At 37.0% G+C, this 16,594-nt stretch overlaps 3 protein-coding genes and 1 long non-coding RNA gene across 9 annotated transcripts; 2 read left to right on the top strand and 2 right to left on the bottom strand.

Moving 5' to 3' along the window:
* Positions 1–33: 33 nt before the first annotated feature.
* Positions 34–9,209, bottom strand: LOC116002162 (protein FAR1-RELATED SEQUENCE 7-like). 6 transcript variants are annotated; one of them, XR_004094384.1, is made up of 4 exons: positions 8,742–9,209; positions 3,985–6,322; positions 3,369–3,441; positions 34–97 (listed from the first exon to the last, which is right to left on the bottom strand). XR_004094384.1 is itself a non-coding variant. In XM_031242221.1 (3 exons), exon 2 carries the CDS (start codon positions 6,312–6,314, stop codon positions 4,008–4,010), a length of 2,307 nt encoding a protein of 768 aa, XP_031098081.1. In that variant the 5' UTR covers positions 6,315–6,322; positions 8,742–9,209; the 3' UTR covers positions 3,211–3,441; positions 3,985–4,007. The 6 variants fall into 6 exon arrangements, 3 of the variants coding, with proteins under 3 accessions (XP_031098081.1, XP_031098080.1, XP_031098082.1); XR_004094385.1 differs by lacking the exon at positions 34–97 and adding an exon at positions 3,586–3,767 and having other exon boundaries at positions 3,211–3,441; XR_004094383.1 differs by lacking the exon at positions 34–97 and adding an exon at positions 3,586–3,710 and having other exon boundaries at positions 3,211–3,441.
* Positions 3,210–3,800, top strand: LOC116002164. Its single transcript, XR_004094388.1, has 3 exons — positions 3,210–3,301; positions 3,433–3,459; positions 3,671–3,800. It is a non-coding gene; the product is annotated as an uncharacterized LOC116002164 (long non-coding RNA).
* A 1,744-nt stretch (positions 9,210–10,953) lies between the features above and the next one.
* On the top strand, positions 10,954–12,960 carry LOC116001843 (BI1-like protein). The gene is made up of 4 exons (XM_031241792.1): positions 10,954–11,353; positions 12,135–12,248; positions 12,342–12,499; positions 12,598–12,960. The coding sequence occupies exons 1-4, from the start codon at positions 11,092–11,094 to the stop codon at positions 12,802–12,804; spliced, it is 741 nt and encodes a 246-aa protein (XP_031097652.1). The 5' UTR covers positions 10,954–11,091; the 3' UTR covers positions 12,805–12,960.
* Positions 12,961–13,324: 364 nt separating this feature from the next.
* Positions 13,325–14,668, bottom strand: LOC116001456 (BSD domain-containing protein 1-like). The gene has a single exon (XM_031241332.1). The coding sequence runs from the start codon at positions 14,666–14,668 to the stop codon at positions 13,325–13,327; it is 1,344 nt and encodes a 447-aa protein (XP_031097192.1).
* Positions 14,669–16,594: the final 1,926 nt, after the last annotated feature.

The following is a 16,594-nucleotide window of genomic DNA, read 5'->3' as shown; positions in this document are numbered from 1 at the left end:
TTAAACGGCAAAACCTTCTTATGTGGTACTGATGCCATTTCCACAGAGTTATACTCTTGTCTTGGTGTTAATATTGTTGTCTTCTCAAGATTCTAAGCTGTTAACAAGAATTTTGATTAGGAAAATACTAATCCTACTCCCAAACTCTTAACTTTTACTCTTTCTCATCTAAATTTTTTATGTTGATGTTTTCACTAAATTCACAGAATTAAGATAACTAATTATCAATTGACAAAAAATAAAAATGAGATGGTAGAAATGAGGAGTACATGTAGAAATGAGACGGATTATTTTTTAAAAATAGAATTTGATTGGACTTTAATGACAATCCGTCTCATGATATTTTTTGTTTTAACGATAACATATATAATAAATATGATATTGCCATTAAAGTCAAATCAAATTCTATTTTTAGATAGCAGTAAATAATACGTAGTAAATCTTTCAAGTGTCCATAATTCAAAGAGTGGTGTCATATTCTTTATCAAAGTGAAATATGAATGATCGCAATCCCATCATAATGTTTGGGGCACGCAAAGCAAGTAGTCAATAATATTGTCGCAGCTGTAAAGGTTAGAGTTAGGTTCGTTTTCTTTTTCTTTTTTTTTTCCTTCAACAAAACAGATATTGTCTGCTTTTTTTTTTTTTTTTAATTGACCAAAAAATTCACCATCATTATTTGAAAAAAAATGTGTATTGATAATTTGCATTCTTATGTAATAGTTTATAAATTACATAGAAGATGTAGATTATACTAGAAAAATCACATGTAACAAACTCAATCGAAAAGATGTTGACAATAATTGAACTCAAAAATTTCTGTTATGAGAATTATACTTTACCCACTCGACCAATCCTTTATGCTCTTTTATATGTGGAGGAGCTGGTTGTGTCGCCACATTCATTCATAGTACAGATACAAGGAAACAGAAAAGGAAGAGTGAGGAAAATAGGAAAGAAAAGAGTCAAACTATCTTTAATGAAATCTATATGTAATTCTAATTTTAAAATTAAATTTGAACTTTACTAGACTTATCAATTTTATTAGGGTGACTCAATATATATAAACCTCAAAACAAAATATGGATATCACGTACAACTTAAATAAACATAAAATAATTTTTTATGTGGAGACCGTAAAGTTGAAAATTATGAACTTTTTTTGTGTTAAGCAAATGCATGTACATCGGAGACTTTGACATAATATAATTTGTAAAGTTTACGGTAAGATGTAACGAACTTCTGGAATGATTCTCACTGATCCCAATGGCGTCATTGTGGTTTCTCTTATATAAAAAAATAATGATTGATCCCTTCGTGGTGAGTATGGTGAATTAATGTCTCGTGGAATAACATATCTTTACAACCATTCAATTGTCATCCATGAAGTGTTACGTCTTCATTCAGTACATAATCAGTAGCAATAATTATTTTTCATATCAATAGCTAGTTTGAAGACAATAATTGTTCAAACTACTAATTCAATGGTGTATGTCTTGTGGACTAGATCAGACTATAATCTACTTTCGTGTCACTGAATATAAACCATTAAACTTTTATACTATATCGACATATTGTTATATTATTAAAAAAAAAAAAAAAGAATCTATAATACTATATTTGTGCATAAAAATATAAATTTGTGCAATGTATGATTCTAATATATAGAAAATAATAATTTGGTGGTTAGTGTGCAGTGAGAGTGGATAGTGCGTACCCCTTTTTCCCTGCTGCATAAGTTCTTATCCAACAATGGTCCCCGAGGAGCACAAACATGTCATCCTCAACAACAATTATTGACCACTGATGATTGGCTCATTTAAGGTTTAGCATATATGTTTCATTGACACATCTCACATGCAAATGAATGCCAAGAAAAATCTTTGTCTGTGCATACTTGTATATATAGCATCCGGGTGAGCTAGTCGCAACGCCCCCACTGGGGATCGAACCTATGACCTCTCACTTGGGAGGGCCACAGCTATACCGCTTGACCACAAGGGAGGACCGAGTATTTAGAAGCATGTAAATCAGTTGAGACATCTCACAATTTACCTCTTCCACTAATTTTTAGAACAGGAGCATTTAAGAACATGTAGGCTAGTTGAGACATCCTGAGATTTAACTCTTCCACCAGTCTCCAAAACAAAAGCATTTAGGAACATGTAGGCCAGTTAAGACGCATTCCACAATTTATCTCTTTCACTAGTCTCCAGGACAGGAGCATTTAAGGGCATGTAAGCTAGTTGACTAGTTGAGGCACGTTCCACGATTTACCTCTTCTACAAGTCTATAAGGCAGGAGAGGCATGTGTTTACCCATTATAGTTCTTGAAAATGATTTGTTTGAGCAATTATGGACTGGCCTGGGAACAAAGCCTGGTCTTTAGAGAACCACTTTGCCAGTTTGTACAATGTTATACTTTCCATGTTTCATTGCTTCCAACCTGGTCCTAACTTCTACCTAAAAGTTTTTTCAAATTTCAACTAAACAATCTTCAATATATTTTGTATTTTTTCTTTCAAGAAATGTCCACATCTTGATGGAGAAAACCTTTTTCTCCATATCTAAGACTAAACTATTCTAAGCAAAATCTATTTTCCTCCACTCTACACACACTCCTATCTCTACTATGGACAAGCCAACAAGGCATTCTGTGTCCACTCGATCTTCTCACTTTATAAGACTACTTTACACCCCAACATTGTGTGTGTGTGTGTGTGCAGTCTCTGGCTATAGAAGTCCATGTTTCAAAGCTGTTACTTTCCCTGCCAACTGGGTAAGTGACACTTCTCTCACCAACTCTGCTTTACTGTTCTTGAAGAAAATTAGGAAAAAAGAACAGAGTTGTTTACCCTTTCATCATGGTAAGCTGTTAGGTGTTTAATCACTGGTATTTCTCACATATGTACATGAATTTCTGCAGAACTTCTCTTCTTTTACAGTAGTCTTGCTCTTCTAGTTAGTATTGAGCCCTCCTTGGTTGGCAATTGGCATACATTTCATGCATTTGATGATCACATATAGTTTTTTTTTTCAGTTGGGGATAGGTGAAAATGGCAGAGATTTTAGCTCCTTCTGCCCAATGGCAGGTGAGGTTAGCCAAGAAGTTGACAGAGGCTACTCCCATGGTTTCAAGGATGTGGGGATCCTTGGGGTTAGGGGTTCAATCCTTTAGAGAGGAAGGGGGGTTTGAAGCGATCAAGAAAGAAAATTCTGAATCTGTCGATTCTATGGAGAAGGAAATGAGAGAAGATTGACTGGAAAGCACGAAACTGACAATATCAACGCATTTTCTAGGGTATGCTTTACCAGTAATATGTAAACACTATACTAATCTATGAGCATACATTGGGAAATCACATTACCTTTGCCAAGGTATTATGGCTGATTTGCAGGGAGTAGCTAACCGTGGCTGCTTGATTCATGTAGGGCGTGACACTGAGAAGAACGGCAAAGGTATGACACTGATGAGTATAGGAAAAACATTTTCAAGAGAATAATGAAAAGAACAAAAATAAGTTTTCTTGTATTTCTATCTTTTTTCTATCCATATGTGGTGACAGCGCTACTCGCTGAAACTACCGTTTTATGGGAGCCTAAACTTGAAGCTGAAGCTCTGGGTGCTCAGAAGCTGACATTGAATGTTTTGTGTTGATGAATATTGCAGCATGGCTGGAAGATTTTCCAGGTTGAGTGGTTGCTTTAATCTGCAGAATGTTTATTGCATCATGATGCGGTGAATTTCTCATTCACCTTCCCATGCCCTTTATATTTATGAAACAAGTGCACACACAAACAGATGAATTCAAATTCGCAATCATGATGTAATCCTAATTTGATTTATAGAAGGAAATTTTATAATTACAGAGGCCAAAACAGTCACAATTAGTAACACATGCAAATATGAAGTTTAAACTGGAGAGCTAGAGCTCCATTGTTTCTTCAGTGTTAAGCAATACAAGGCAACAGATGAACATTTACCTGGCCTGGGCTTGAGGCACTTCCTAGTTTTGCCACCGGAGAGTTCTGTTACCCTCCTGCATGATCTCAAAAGCAAGTTTGTATCTTTCTAAACTAGTCGCTCCAGTCTCAATGAACTTATTGGCTTCTTCCCTTAAACTCCACAACATCAGGGCCCTAAAATCTTGTGAGCCACCTCCAGAGTCTACATCCCTTAGGATACCATATTTTGCACTCTTTGACCATCGGTGTAAGATATAGCGAGATGGAAGTTCCCTTACATTCATTATCTGGAAAACCTTCAAGGCATGTCTACAAAGCACACCTTCAAACTCAAACATTCTACAACTGCAACTTATATTGAGATTTGATGCATTGAAGGCAACAGTATTCCTTTCATCTGCATTTGGTGCACACTTCTGAACCAGGTACCTGCTAATGGCACCTTCAACATTTATCTTTATCCCTACATAGCTATAGCACTCCATAAGTTCTTTCTGAAAGACTTTAAACATTGCTGTGGTGTAAAGTCTTCTACATTGCTCTTCAATGGGATCTTTTGTGTGAAGAACTGTTGGCAAATTCAACGAGTTAAAGTCCTCTTTCCTTTCCTCATCCCTGCCTTCCTCAATGGCTTTCTCATAACGTAAAACAAATTCGTTGAGAGGTGTTTGGGGTGTCAACATTGGACAAAAATATGATTTCAAGCTTCCATCCACCGGTATGCCAGCAAAGAATGTGCCTCTAATATACAACGGAACCCAACTTTTGCGCATCCTGGACATATCTTTCAACCAAGCATTGTCCTTCAAGTTGTATTTATTGATAAGAACATTCCATGCTGCATCAAATTCATTAGCAGTCTGACTCTGAAAAATGCAGGTCTCATACTCATACTTAAACTCGGGATTCAGAGAGAGTAATGCACCTAAATTCTCCTGTTCCTTGGACACAATTTGCCATGCAGAAAAGCGGTGATGTGTCCCAGGGAAAACCTGAGCAATTGAATGTTGAACGGCCCAGTCTTGATCTGCTATAATAGATACAGGACGCCTCCCAGACATTGCCCTTTGCCAAGCTTGAAGTACCCAAGTAAACGACTCAGCAGATTCATCAGCAATTAAGGCACATCCAAGGAGTACAGGTTGCCTATGGTGATTAACCCCAACGAAAGAAGCAAACGGCACTGAATGACTACCTCTCCTGTAAGTAGTATCAAACACAATAGCATCCCCAAACTGTGTGCAGGAGAATCTGGATCTTGCATCAGCCCAGAAAAGATTCATAGCTCTACCATCACACATCTGCACTGCATAAAAGAAACCCATATCTTCCGCTTGCCGAGTCTGAAAATACTCAAGAAGCACAGCATACCAATCACTTCCAATTTTACTTTCTCGACCACGTACGACAATGGTGAGGTCACCATTTGAATCAATGAAATCCAAATTATCCAACCCACTGCTTGCTTCCTCTTTGAATACAACCGAAGTAGACAGTCTTCTATTAGTATCTGTTGGACGGTCAAGATCATGATTATGTTCAATTTGATGGCGATCAACCACCCATCTTCCAGATTCTTGCCTTTGTATCCTCATGAATGCTCCACAACCTACTCTAGATGGGTGCTGATGCCCCTCCTTGGAGCACACAAATCTTCTCGATGTAATTGATCCATCAAGCTTAGAACGGAATAGCTGACCAATCCTTACTTTAAACCCAGTATTAGCAGCATAGGTGCTGTAAAATTTGTATGCTTCATTAGCAGAACTAAATTCAAGACCCTTGCATGGTTCACCTTTAGGTTCACCACCAACTTCCTCCCTTTTAAGGCGTTTAGCATCAAGTACTCCAGATGGTCCATCCTCATCAGTTGATCTAAGTCCTGTCCTAGCAGACAAAACTGTAGTCGTTCTTGGAGCAGGAAGAGATTTTCTCTGGATACGGGCTGGAGTTATTTCACCAGGGAGTTCAAGATCATGATTATGTTCCTTATTGATAGTGGCAATGACCCACTTCCCAGAATCAGCTTTCTGTACCTTTATGAACGCTGGACAACCAACTCTTGTATTAGTCTGAAAACCCTCCTTAAAACACACAAATCTCCGGGAAATTACAGACCCATCAACTCTGGATCGGTACAGCTGACCAATTCTAATCCTGAATCCCACCTTTGTTGCATAAAGATTATAAAACTCCTGTGCTTCTTCAGCTGTATCAAATTCTAAGCCAACATATGGTTCAGGTCTTGACTCTCCTTCATCATCATGGTGGGTATTATTCTTCAGAACAAGTGAACCTGTTGGCTTTGCTCTTACAGTCATGATGTTCCCTAAATCTTCTCTATTCATATCAGTATCTGAGACAAGTAGTTGAACTATATAATTAGAGATATGCTGGAAAAAGTTCACTTGAGTGAATCAGTAGAAATACAAGGCATTGCAACCACAAAAATAGCACAGTGAATCACAATAATTAACCAAGCCAACTACTGGTCAATATAAATAATTGCACGCGTAAATAACTAAACATCAGAACTAGAATCCAAGACCTCTCAATTCTCATGGTATCTAACCATAACAAACCCAGTTAAGGCCTTAAGGGCACAAGGCCTCATAAGCAGAGATTGTGACTGCATGTGGAATCTTGGGTAAATGGAACTGAAAGTAACTAAGCCCATATATTTGCATCTCAGGTTTGTGCAAGTATGACTTGACAATAACACAGTATGCTAGGAAGCTCAGAGCTTGACCACAAGAATGTTCTATCAAGATACATTTGAAACCTTTGTCATTACCAAAATGGGTCATCTAATATACTACACCAGACTCCCAAGTTATTTCCCTAAAGAAAAGTTACTCCTTACTGCTATAGAAAACCCAAAAATAAATAAATAAAAATAAAAACAAAATCAGACAGCAAACTTTAATTGTAAAGTGATAAGCTCTACAGATAACAGAAATTTGGTACTCCATTTCATGTTCAATTACTAGCCTAATACTGCAGATAACTGTAAAAGTGTGATGCATCATTGAATTGTGGGCCTAGCAATTAACAGAATACATAATATTTTTTAAAAAAAACTTGAATAAAAAATTGCATGCCTGCAAAAATCAAGAAAAGGTCCTGTGTGTGGATCATAATTACTATATAGAAATAATGGGATCAGTTGACTGTGAACTCTGTGCCATGAGACATTGAACATGTGTAGGATGGGATTTGAATGGAGATTTCATAATTGACCAAAATAGAACTTTCATAAACACAGGAGGGGACAAATTTTTGGAGTCATTTTGGGAACATAACATATACATACTATTATCTTGGCAAAAAATATCTGGTATAAATGGTAATAGAACATAAGCAGTACTGACAAAAAAAGGTAAAATAATTAAGCACACATGACATCTGTTGCCAGTTGCTACGTTGTCTAAATCAGGTATGCTACTTAAAAAAAGTGATAACAGCCTTCTAAGCTTCTATTTTATTCTTGAACAATCAAGGAAGTGGCTAATAACTTTAATGGAATAGTGGGAGTTAGAGTTATTACTAATGCCTTATTGGGCTTGACCCAATAGGCCGGGGGTAATAGGACATTCTAATTCACCTTGGTCATCCAAGATCTGACGGTCACTGAGTAATTACAGCGTGAAGGTCACTCTACCTATGGCAAGCGATGAACAACCTTAATCATCCAACAACATTAAAGTCATTCGGATCCAATCACCCGATCGAGCTCACTAGAGGCAATTGTCACCAGCTCCAAGGCAATATGTTATAACTTCCCTTGGCTCCCGCTCTAAGGCCATAACCATCCAATAGTTAGCATACTCCATGCTTCTAGAAAACATTGGTTTATCCATAACTACTTTCTCCATGTACAAATACTTCCTCTTTGTACTAAAACGCGTTCCCAATTCATTAATAGAGATACATATAGGTTCTAAGGCCACCCCAAATGACTGAGAACTCTTGCAATCTTCATTTCCGTTTCAACCAAACTCTAAAATCTAAATAGTAATTCAACCTCAAACCACCTAGAAGTTTATGCTAGGATCTCCAGGCTTAATAACACTAGCAGTAGGATGCTATTTATTAGGGTACCAACTACCAAATCATATTGGAAGCATTAAACAAACAGAGTGGAACATAATTTGCCTAATCCCCTAAGAAACTTACTAATACACAAATCAACAAGAACCCTCAATGAATAAATTCATGTGATGAATAATCCACAAAGCAATCAATCAGAAGAATCTCACATGTGTTTCACTATTTCATCAAATTACAAGGCCCTCCTTTTTAGGAGTTACAATAGAAGCTCTCTCAATGAGGGCAACATTTTATGCAGTTATAAAAATAATGCATTTAAATCTGAAGAATTTTCTTCATACTTAAGAACAGCAAATACAAACACAAAGTTAGTAAGTAAAGGAAGACAAAATTTTCGAGGCTAGGTATAGAACTAGATTCATGACAAAAACCTTTCAGACTTCCAGTTGTGAAATATCAAAGCAATCAAATTTTAGTTCAACTCTAGGAGGCAACCTCCACTACGAACTCAGTTTAACTCAATTTGAAAAAAAAAATCACAAAAATGAATGACAAATTGCAATAGTGAAGGTTAATGGTTCAAATAAACAAATATTCCGAAAGTCGAAGCAAACTGCGGGGGAAGGAAAACCTTGAAATTGCTAGGGTTTTACTTTTCGCATATCGGTGAAGCATACTAGGGTTTCCGGGCCCGAAAACCACGCGAAAATGTTCGAGAAATCTACCTGCTGAAATCAGAGCAGCTTAGCGAGCTCAGATGCCGAAAATCGCACGCATAACAACGACAGATTTTAGAATCGAACAGTGAGAACAAGCTGAAAATCCGAAATCTCTCACATCTCCTCGGACGAATTGAATTGTGCGCAGAGATCAGACTCGCAAACACTTCGATTCCCAACTCATTTCTCCTCTTCTCCTTTCGCTCTTGAGCTCAGTTCGGTGCTCCTCCTTCTCTCTATCCTCTCTCCACACTGAGCTACTATCGAGTACCGAGGAGACCGGGGTAGCGTGAGCCGGCGAGGGTATGACGGTTGCCGGTGATTTCAGTCCGTCGACGGCGCAGGGTTTGACGGTGTAGAAGATAGTAGGGAATCTAGAGGGCCGGGGGCTTGGCTAGGGCCCCGTACGACTGTAAATATACCATGATTGAATGTGGGGCCGGGATGGTCAAGTGGACCCCATTTGATGGATTACGGTTTCTGATTGAAGTGCACTATCCATTGTATCTCTTCTTCTATTTTTTTTTTTTTTTTGAAATGTAAATATAAATATAAATACAAATTGAAATATCTTTTATTACAATATTCCTTTCTAAAATTAGAAAAAATTGGACTTTCTTCCAAAAAGATGACAAACATATTTATTTCCTTTTTTGGCAATAAAAATTTGAGAAAATATCTACAAATGTATAAAGTTTATATATGAAAATTAAAATAACTATTATAAGAAAATAAGTTATAAATAGTGTAATTAGATTATTATGAATCAAAACATACCAATAAGCGAGATAAAATGGGTGAAACTTCATATGTAACTTATGACAACTTATAGTTAATATCATTGACGAGTTTAGTAAACTCATAGATATATTATAATAAGTACTAAAAAACCATCAATATCAATAAAAAAAATTGAAAATGTTATTTTTAATAATCATAGTTATACTTGTAAAAAGTCACATATTTTAGGGAAAAAAAAAAGATATGTGTGTGTGTGTGTGTGTTGGATATGAAATTAATTATTACCATAATAGTTGTGTTTTATAGTGGAAAAAATGAAGTAATTTAAATATGTTAGCCAATAATTCTATAATAAAATTAATTAAATGACTAATAAACATAGTATGATTAAATAGATTGTTGTAATATTACCTTTAATAAATGTTCCTTAAATAGTTTTAATAGAATACTAACGGTGTTATCATGGATTTGAAGTCATTTTGTCATGATAAAATGCATGTACAATATTAATTTTAAACTTAATGTAAAACTAGTAGCCTTTAAAATACGGATAAAAATCAAGGATATATCATGAATTTAATATATAATATTTTTAGTTTTATATATAGTGTTTATAAAACTTGAGTACAATTACGGTTACAAAATTTATATAATAAGGGTATAAAAATGGCTAGAGTCTTGAATTTCATATAGGAAACTCCTACTTATATATAAACTTATTGTGAAATTCTAAGTAATAATATCAATTTTAGCCTAAAATCAATAAGTTATATTGATAAAGTCAGATAAATGTAAAGATAATAGCCCCCTCCCCCGTCGTTATACCGTGGACCGCGGTCACTGATACTACAGTTCATTTCAAAAGATACTGTCTTACATTATTGTAATTGTGTTTAAATGTAATTGCAATGTATATGAACTAATACTGAATAACAGTTTCATATTTGTGTTTTATATTATCGAATGAAACTGTAGTTGTGTTGAAATTTAACTGCAGTGTATATGAACTGATACTGAATAACATTTTCACATTTGTGTTTTTATATTATCGAATGAAACTGTAGTTTTATCGAAATGTAACTGCAATTGTGTTGAAATGTACCTGCAGTGTATATGAACTGAAAGTGAATGACGCGGAACGGAGGTCATTTCATCTGTCTATTTTTATTAATCAAAACAACGTCGTTTTGATACGCGGTCCACGATATAATTTGCGCCTTCCCCGCCCCCCAAAATATTGAAATAAAATTTTAAAAAGTATTTTTTTAATTTGATAAGCGCCACGTCAACAACTAATATGTAAATGTGTTACAGGTCACTTTTGATTCAACTTTTATCTTGTTTGAAAAGTTAATTGCAATTTTTTGAATTCGATAATCTAATTGGTGTGTAATTACATTGTCTCCTTATCTCTTGAATTTATGATATTTATGTCTTCCAAAGCGCGTCAACGTCTCAACGGGATATTAACGTGTCAACCAAACGCGCATTATCTCGACCCGGATAAGTACCTGTCGGTCGTCTGTCACTCTTTCGCCGGCGGAGATATTTGGCAGAAGAATTCTATCAGATTTAGAGAGAGAGGGAGAGAACGTAGAAAGAGAAAGCGCGGAAGATGTACGGATTCGAGGCAGTGAGCAGCAGCGAAGATGGAGGAGTGAAAGGTGATATAGAGCAGGGGACTTTGTATCCGGGGCTAGGGTACGGAGAGAATCAGCTGCGATGGGGTTTCATCCGCAAAGTCTACGGCATCCTCGCCGCTCAGATCCTCCTCACCACCGTCGTCTCCGCTATCACCGTTCTCTACGCTCCTGTCAACGAGCTCCTCCGGAGCAATTCTGGCCTCCTTATCTTCCTAATTTTCCTCCCTTTCATCCGTAAGCTCCCTGCGAAACCCTAACTGTTGTGTAAATATCTGCTTTGATCGAATTGTTTTTACTTTTAGTCTCCTGAGTATATTGAGATTTCTATTTGTGGTGGTGCTAAACTAAACTGCTGATTTTTCACATTTAGTACTGGAATTTAAATCTACTCAGATCGGAGATTTTTCACATGCCTTTAAGTCTAATCTGAAAGTTATTTCTTCCGAGATTTTGCTTCTATCTCAAAGTGAAGGACCTAATTAAGTAGATTTTCATAAGTCCAACCAAGGGCTCGAGTTTGTAAGTACAAGGTCCTCTCCCAATAGGAGGAGCTGCCTAATAGCATGCTCGGTTTGAGTTGACTAGCTATAGGCAACCTAGGCCGGTTTGCATCAAACCATATCAGTTATGGTTGTCATATGTGAGCTTTATTTTGCATTAAAGCAGGCTAGTCAGTGTTATATTATCGGCTTTAGAAATCATTTAAGTTTTTAACATGAATGATATAATATTTCTGCTTTCCTTTATCTGCTTTAAATGGCTGCTATCAAATTGAATGATTTGCAAATGTGCATGGACTATGGAGAGCCATTAGGTGCCACTCTCTAGTAACTATGGTGCTCAGTCTTTAATGTAGTTTGGAACTGAAACTTGAGACCTAGTACAGTAATGTTTCTTACTCCTTAGTATTTTTGATACATTTTGATCTCTACCTGCATTTGCGGTGTATCTACATATTGCTCCCAATATCGGAATAAGCATATTTTCTATGTACTAATGAATTTAAGCAATGCAGTCTTGTGGCCGTTGCATGTGTATCAGCAAAAGCATCCCCTGAACTTGGTCTTCCTGGGACTTTTTACCACTTCTCTGAGTTTTACAGTTGGCATGACCTGTGCTAACACAGATGGTAGGTTGCTTTTTCTTTTATATCGAAAAGATCTGCCTGAAGGGTACCCGTCTTTAGTTGGAAGTGTTTTGACATTTAGGTGTTGGATAACAGGTAGGATTGTGCTCGAGGCTTTGATCTTGACATCAGCTGTAGTTTCAGCTTTAACTGGGTACACTTTCTGGGCTGCTAAGAAGGGCAAAGACTTCAGCTTCATGGGACCAATTCTGTTCACTGGCCTTTTCGTACTCATCTTGACTGGCTTCATCCAGGTATTACTTCTCTTCTTCCCTTTTCTGCTTGATTCTGCTGTGACATGCATCCAAAGCTTAAGATGACCAAAACACACCTACCTTGTATAATGGTGCAGGCGTTCTTCCCTCTTGGCTCTACATCATCTGCCATCTACAGTGCAATGGGTGCTATAATTTTCTGTGGATACATCGTGTATGACACAGACAACTTGATCAAGCGGTTTACGTATGATCAGTACATCTGGGCATCTGTCACTTTGTATCTGGATGTCCTCAACCTGTTCCTTACCATTCTGCGGATGCTTAGACAGGGAAACAACTGAGTTTGCAATGCCCTGATCTGTACCAAAATCCATCCCCTGAATAAATGCTTTACTTTTCATTACTAGTAAGACTGTTGTGTAGATAAATCATAAATGTATCCTACTCTCTCTACTCAAACACTAAATTTGATTGTGGAATGGAAATTGCTTTGCTCACCTGGTTTCTGGGAAAGACTAAAAGTTGTAAGCCAAATACTGATGATAAAGAAGGATGTGTGGAGAATACTAACAGGTTATAAAATAATGAATGCTAAAGGCATGAATAGCCATCTATATTTCAGAAGTTATGTGACCACAATTCCAAGTTTCCAACCACTGCATTTCCAGTGAACATGATGGTTTACATAAACTGTTGTTTTTAAAGATTAAAGAAACAATCAACATGTATATATATATACACATTTTATTGTGAAATGAATAAGAGAAAATCACCATCACACATGGCAAAATAAGCTTCTGCAGTTGAGTATAAATGGAGCACCTGCAATTATGTACCATCCGAAGTCTATGGAGCCTGAAATCAAGGTTTAGAAGGCACATCATCTTCGTCGTCATCGATATCCCATGACAGGTCTTCCTCTTCATTGCTAACACTAATGCGCTTATGCAGATCAGCTCTGATGGTATTTGCTTGTCCAGTTGCCTTGCTTTCACTATAACTGTCAATATCCTCAATTTCATCCCACCCGAGGTCCTCTTCCTCCCGCGAGGATTGTTGGCTAGAAACAACTGAGAAGTCACTGTTATCGTTCTTTGCTTCTGAAGCTCCTTTGTCATTGGGTTTGAACCTCAACTTTTCCCCACTTGATTCAGCACCAGCTTCATTTCTGCTTTCTGAATCCCCTTTCTCATCATGAGTTTTGGCCTCAGAAGCACTCACATTGGCGTCATTTGCAGTTTCAGAATTCTTTTGCTTTTCTTCTTCTATGTGTAAACTGTTCAATCCATTTTCAGTCTCAGCAATCTCTTTTCTCACCACATCACAAGATCCGTTGTCGTTGTCATTGTCATCTTCTACATCCCAGGTCAAATCCTCATCTTCTTCACCAGAAATCACCTTCTTCACCAGTCTCACCCTAGCCTCCTCTGCTTTCTTCACCCGATGAATCTTATAGAAGTATCTGCTCCAAAATGTCTCTCTGTCAACCTTACTTGGCACAATCTCACTGTAAATTTCACCAATTACATTATTTTCCTCCACCAAGTCTCCAATCTCCCCAAGCTTTTCCTCAAACACAAACCCTAATTTCCACTCATTGTAGTCCTCGGAATCCTCCGGCTCCTCGCAGTACGTTTTCGCATCACACTGAATTGCTCGGATCAGAGCCTCAATTCTACTGTACGGTTTCGCATTCGAGTTCAAAACATCATCGCTGCGGTCATTTCTACCGTCGTTTTCTGAGAATTCGTTACCGGAATCTTCGGGAGCGAGGATCGAGTCCTTTCCCTGTACAATGATCTCCGCTACGCTGGAGCCGATGTCGTCGATGGCTTGGCCGACGGTTTCAAGCGATTCCTGAGCGGCGGCGGCGCCCGATTCGATGTGAGCTGGCAAATCCTGGACGGCGCGGCTGGCGGCTTCGCGGATTATAGCAGTCTCCTTCTGCAGACCGGAGCTGAACTCCTCCAGATCCCGACGGTAGTTCTGGATTACGGATTCCGACTTCGACGCTAGGGTTTTCAGCAGACCCGACCCGAACCCCCACGCGTTCACAATGGCCGGGATGTTCGGATTACCATCCGGAGGAGCTCCAGGTGGAGATTCCGGCTGCGCTTGAACATCCAAATTCGAAGAAGAAATCTCGGTGTCTTCGGTATCGGAGTAATCCTGCTCCTCGGTGAATACTGATTTGAAGAAGTCCATTGAGAACAAATAGAAATACAAATGGTTTTGATGTTCTCCAGAATCAAAATATACTACACAGCTGCCTCCATTCCCGGCCACAAAACGAAGATATAAAGTGGGATTTCGGTGTCGGCGAGATGATAAAATTTCCGGCGATTCAAACTGTCTTATCCTGTTATCTTCCACGGCTTCGAATGATTCCAAACCCAAACAGAGCGTAAGAGCAGACTAAGAACCCAATCCAAACTGGGCAGGCACAATTACAACCTTTTTCACTTGGCCCCAACTTGAGCCCACAATGCAATGAGTCTAGTCCATAATAAAGACAAATTAGGCAAACATGTTATGGACTCAGGTCCACCTTATAGGGTAGACCCAGGTCCAAAACTTGGGTCTAGAATAACGGTGTCGGGCACCACTTTCTATATATATTTTAAATATAGAGTTCAAAAATTGTGAATATAGATTATAATTGTGTTATACTATTGAATATAAAATTTTGAAATTGTGAATATAGACTCTGCAATTATGAATATTGAGTTTTGTAATTTTGTATATTGAGATATAAAATTGTGAATATTCAGTTCTAAAATTGTGAATATAGAGTTTAAAAATTATGAATATTTATGTACAAACTCTTAAGACAAACGACAAGTTAATAGTAAGAAAGGAAGAATTTTTTTTTTTTTTTAAATCCAGACGGCGTCATTTTGCTTAAAATGACACCGTTTTTTACCCTAGTCCACCTTGCAACGAAAATTATCAAAATTGGAGTATAATCGATCATTTTTTAAAAAGGAAAATACAAGTGTGCACTCCTATTTTTTTACTATAAATTTTTAGTTTCACACACAAAATTTTGAGATAGACACTTATATTAGGATTCACATGAAAAAGTAACTTATCATTGTCACATCAAGAGTAAAATTTAAGAAGTCCATATAATAGAACTCTTTAAAAAAAACATTGAATTGGTAGATTACTTACACTACGGAGTACATTGTACATTGGTGTTGTACGAATAAAGTCTACATGGTACAACTGTACCTATGCGGTGGTCATAAACTCATAATATAGGTGCATAAAAAGGTTAACTTATCACTGTAAAATTTTCTTATTTACCATGAAAATGCCATGATTGTGTCCATTTGCCTTCATCTTCTCTTCTCTCAAGGCCAAAAGACCTTAATCATCGTATTGTTGTGGTAATTACTCCTCACTTTTCAATTAAGGATAATAATAACAAATATTCTTAAAGGTCGTAAATTAATCGTATTGATCGAATAGTCAGATTAATAATCACAAAGTTTTAAATTGAGATGTCTATTAGTCTTTATATATGAGGTTTGAACTGGTCATCAGTTATTGTAAACTTAAGTTAGTTTACGTCAGTGTAATCTTTTAATTTGCTTGCTAGTGTTACAAGGCGGATGCCACTTAGAGCACACATTCGTGTATAAAAAATTCATTTTTTTGGGTTAAAAAAAAAAATAAATTGAAGAGTGTTTGGTCCATGCATGTCTCTAAAGTGATTAATCTTTCTGATTCATAACATTTAAAAAAAAAAATAAAAAAAAAAAGAAGAAAAGGTTAGTACAGGTGACAACTGACAAGCATATCACCTCGGACTCACAAATGTGATTCAATTTAAGAGGAGAGTAATTATACACTTAGCTCCAAATCAGAATCTAATCCACTGCATGCATTCAACACACTTATTGCAATAACCATGTTTAGGACTTCCAACATGTCGCCTATTACCTTAACCACTCTTTTTCTAATGTCCCAAAAATTAATAATCACCGAAAGAGATGCATAATTGAGTAGGTGGAGCATGATTATGGTACAAAAAATTAACGAGTTTTATTTGTGTCAACATCTTTTGGTTAAACTCATCGCACAAGATTTTAATTTCATAGTATTGTTTACATCTCATGTGTTATT

Source organism: Ipomoea triloba, chromosome 13 (genome assembly GCF_003576645.1).
Source record: "Ipomoea triloba cultivar NCNSP0323 chromosome 13, ASM357664v1".
Taxonomy (NCBI): Eukaryota; Viridiplantae; Streptophyta; class Magnoliopsida; order Solanales; family Convolvulaceae; genus Ipomoea; species Ipomoea triloba.
Note: the sequence above shows the minus strand (reverse complement) of the source record. Positions and strands in the feature narration are given on the sequence as shown.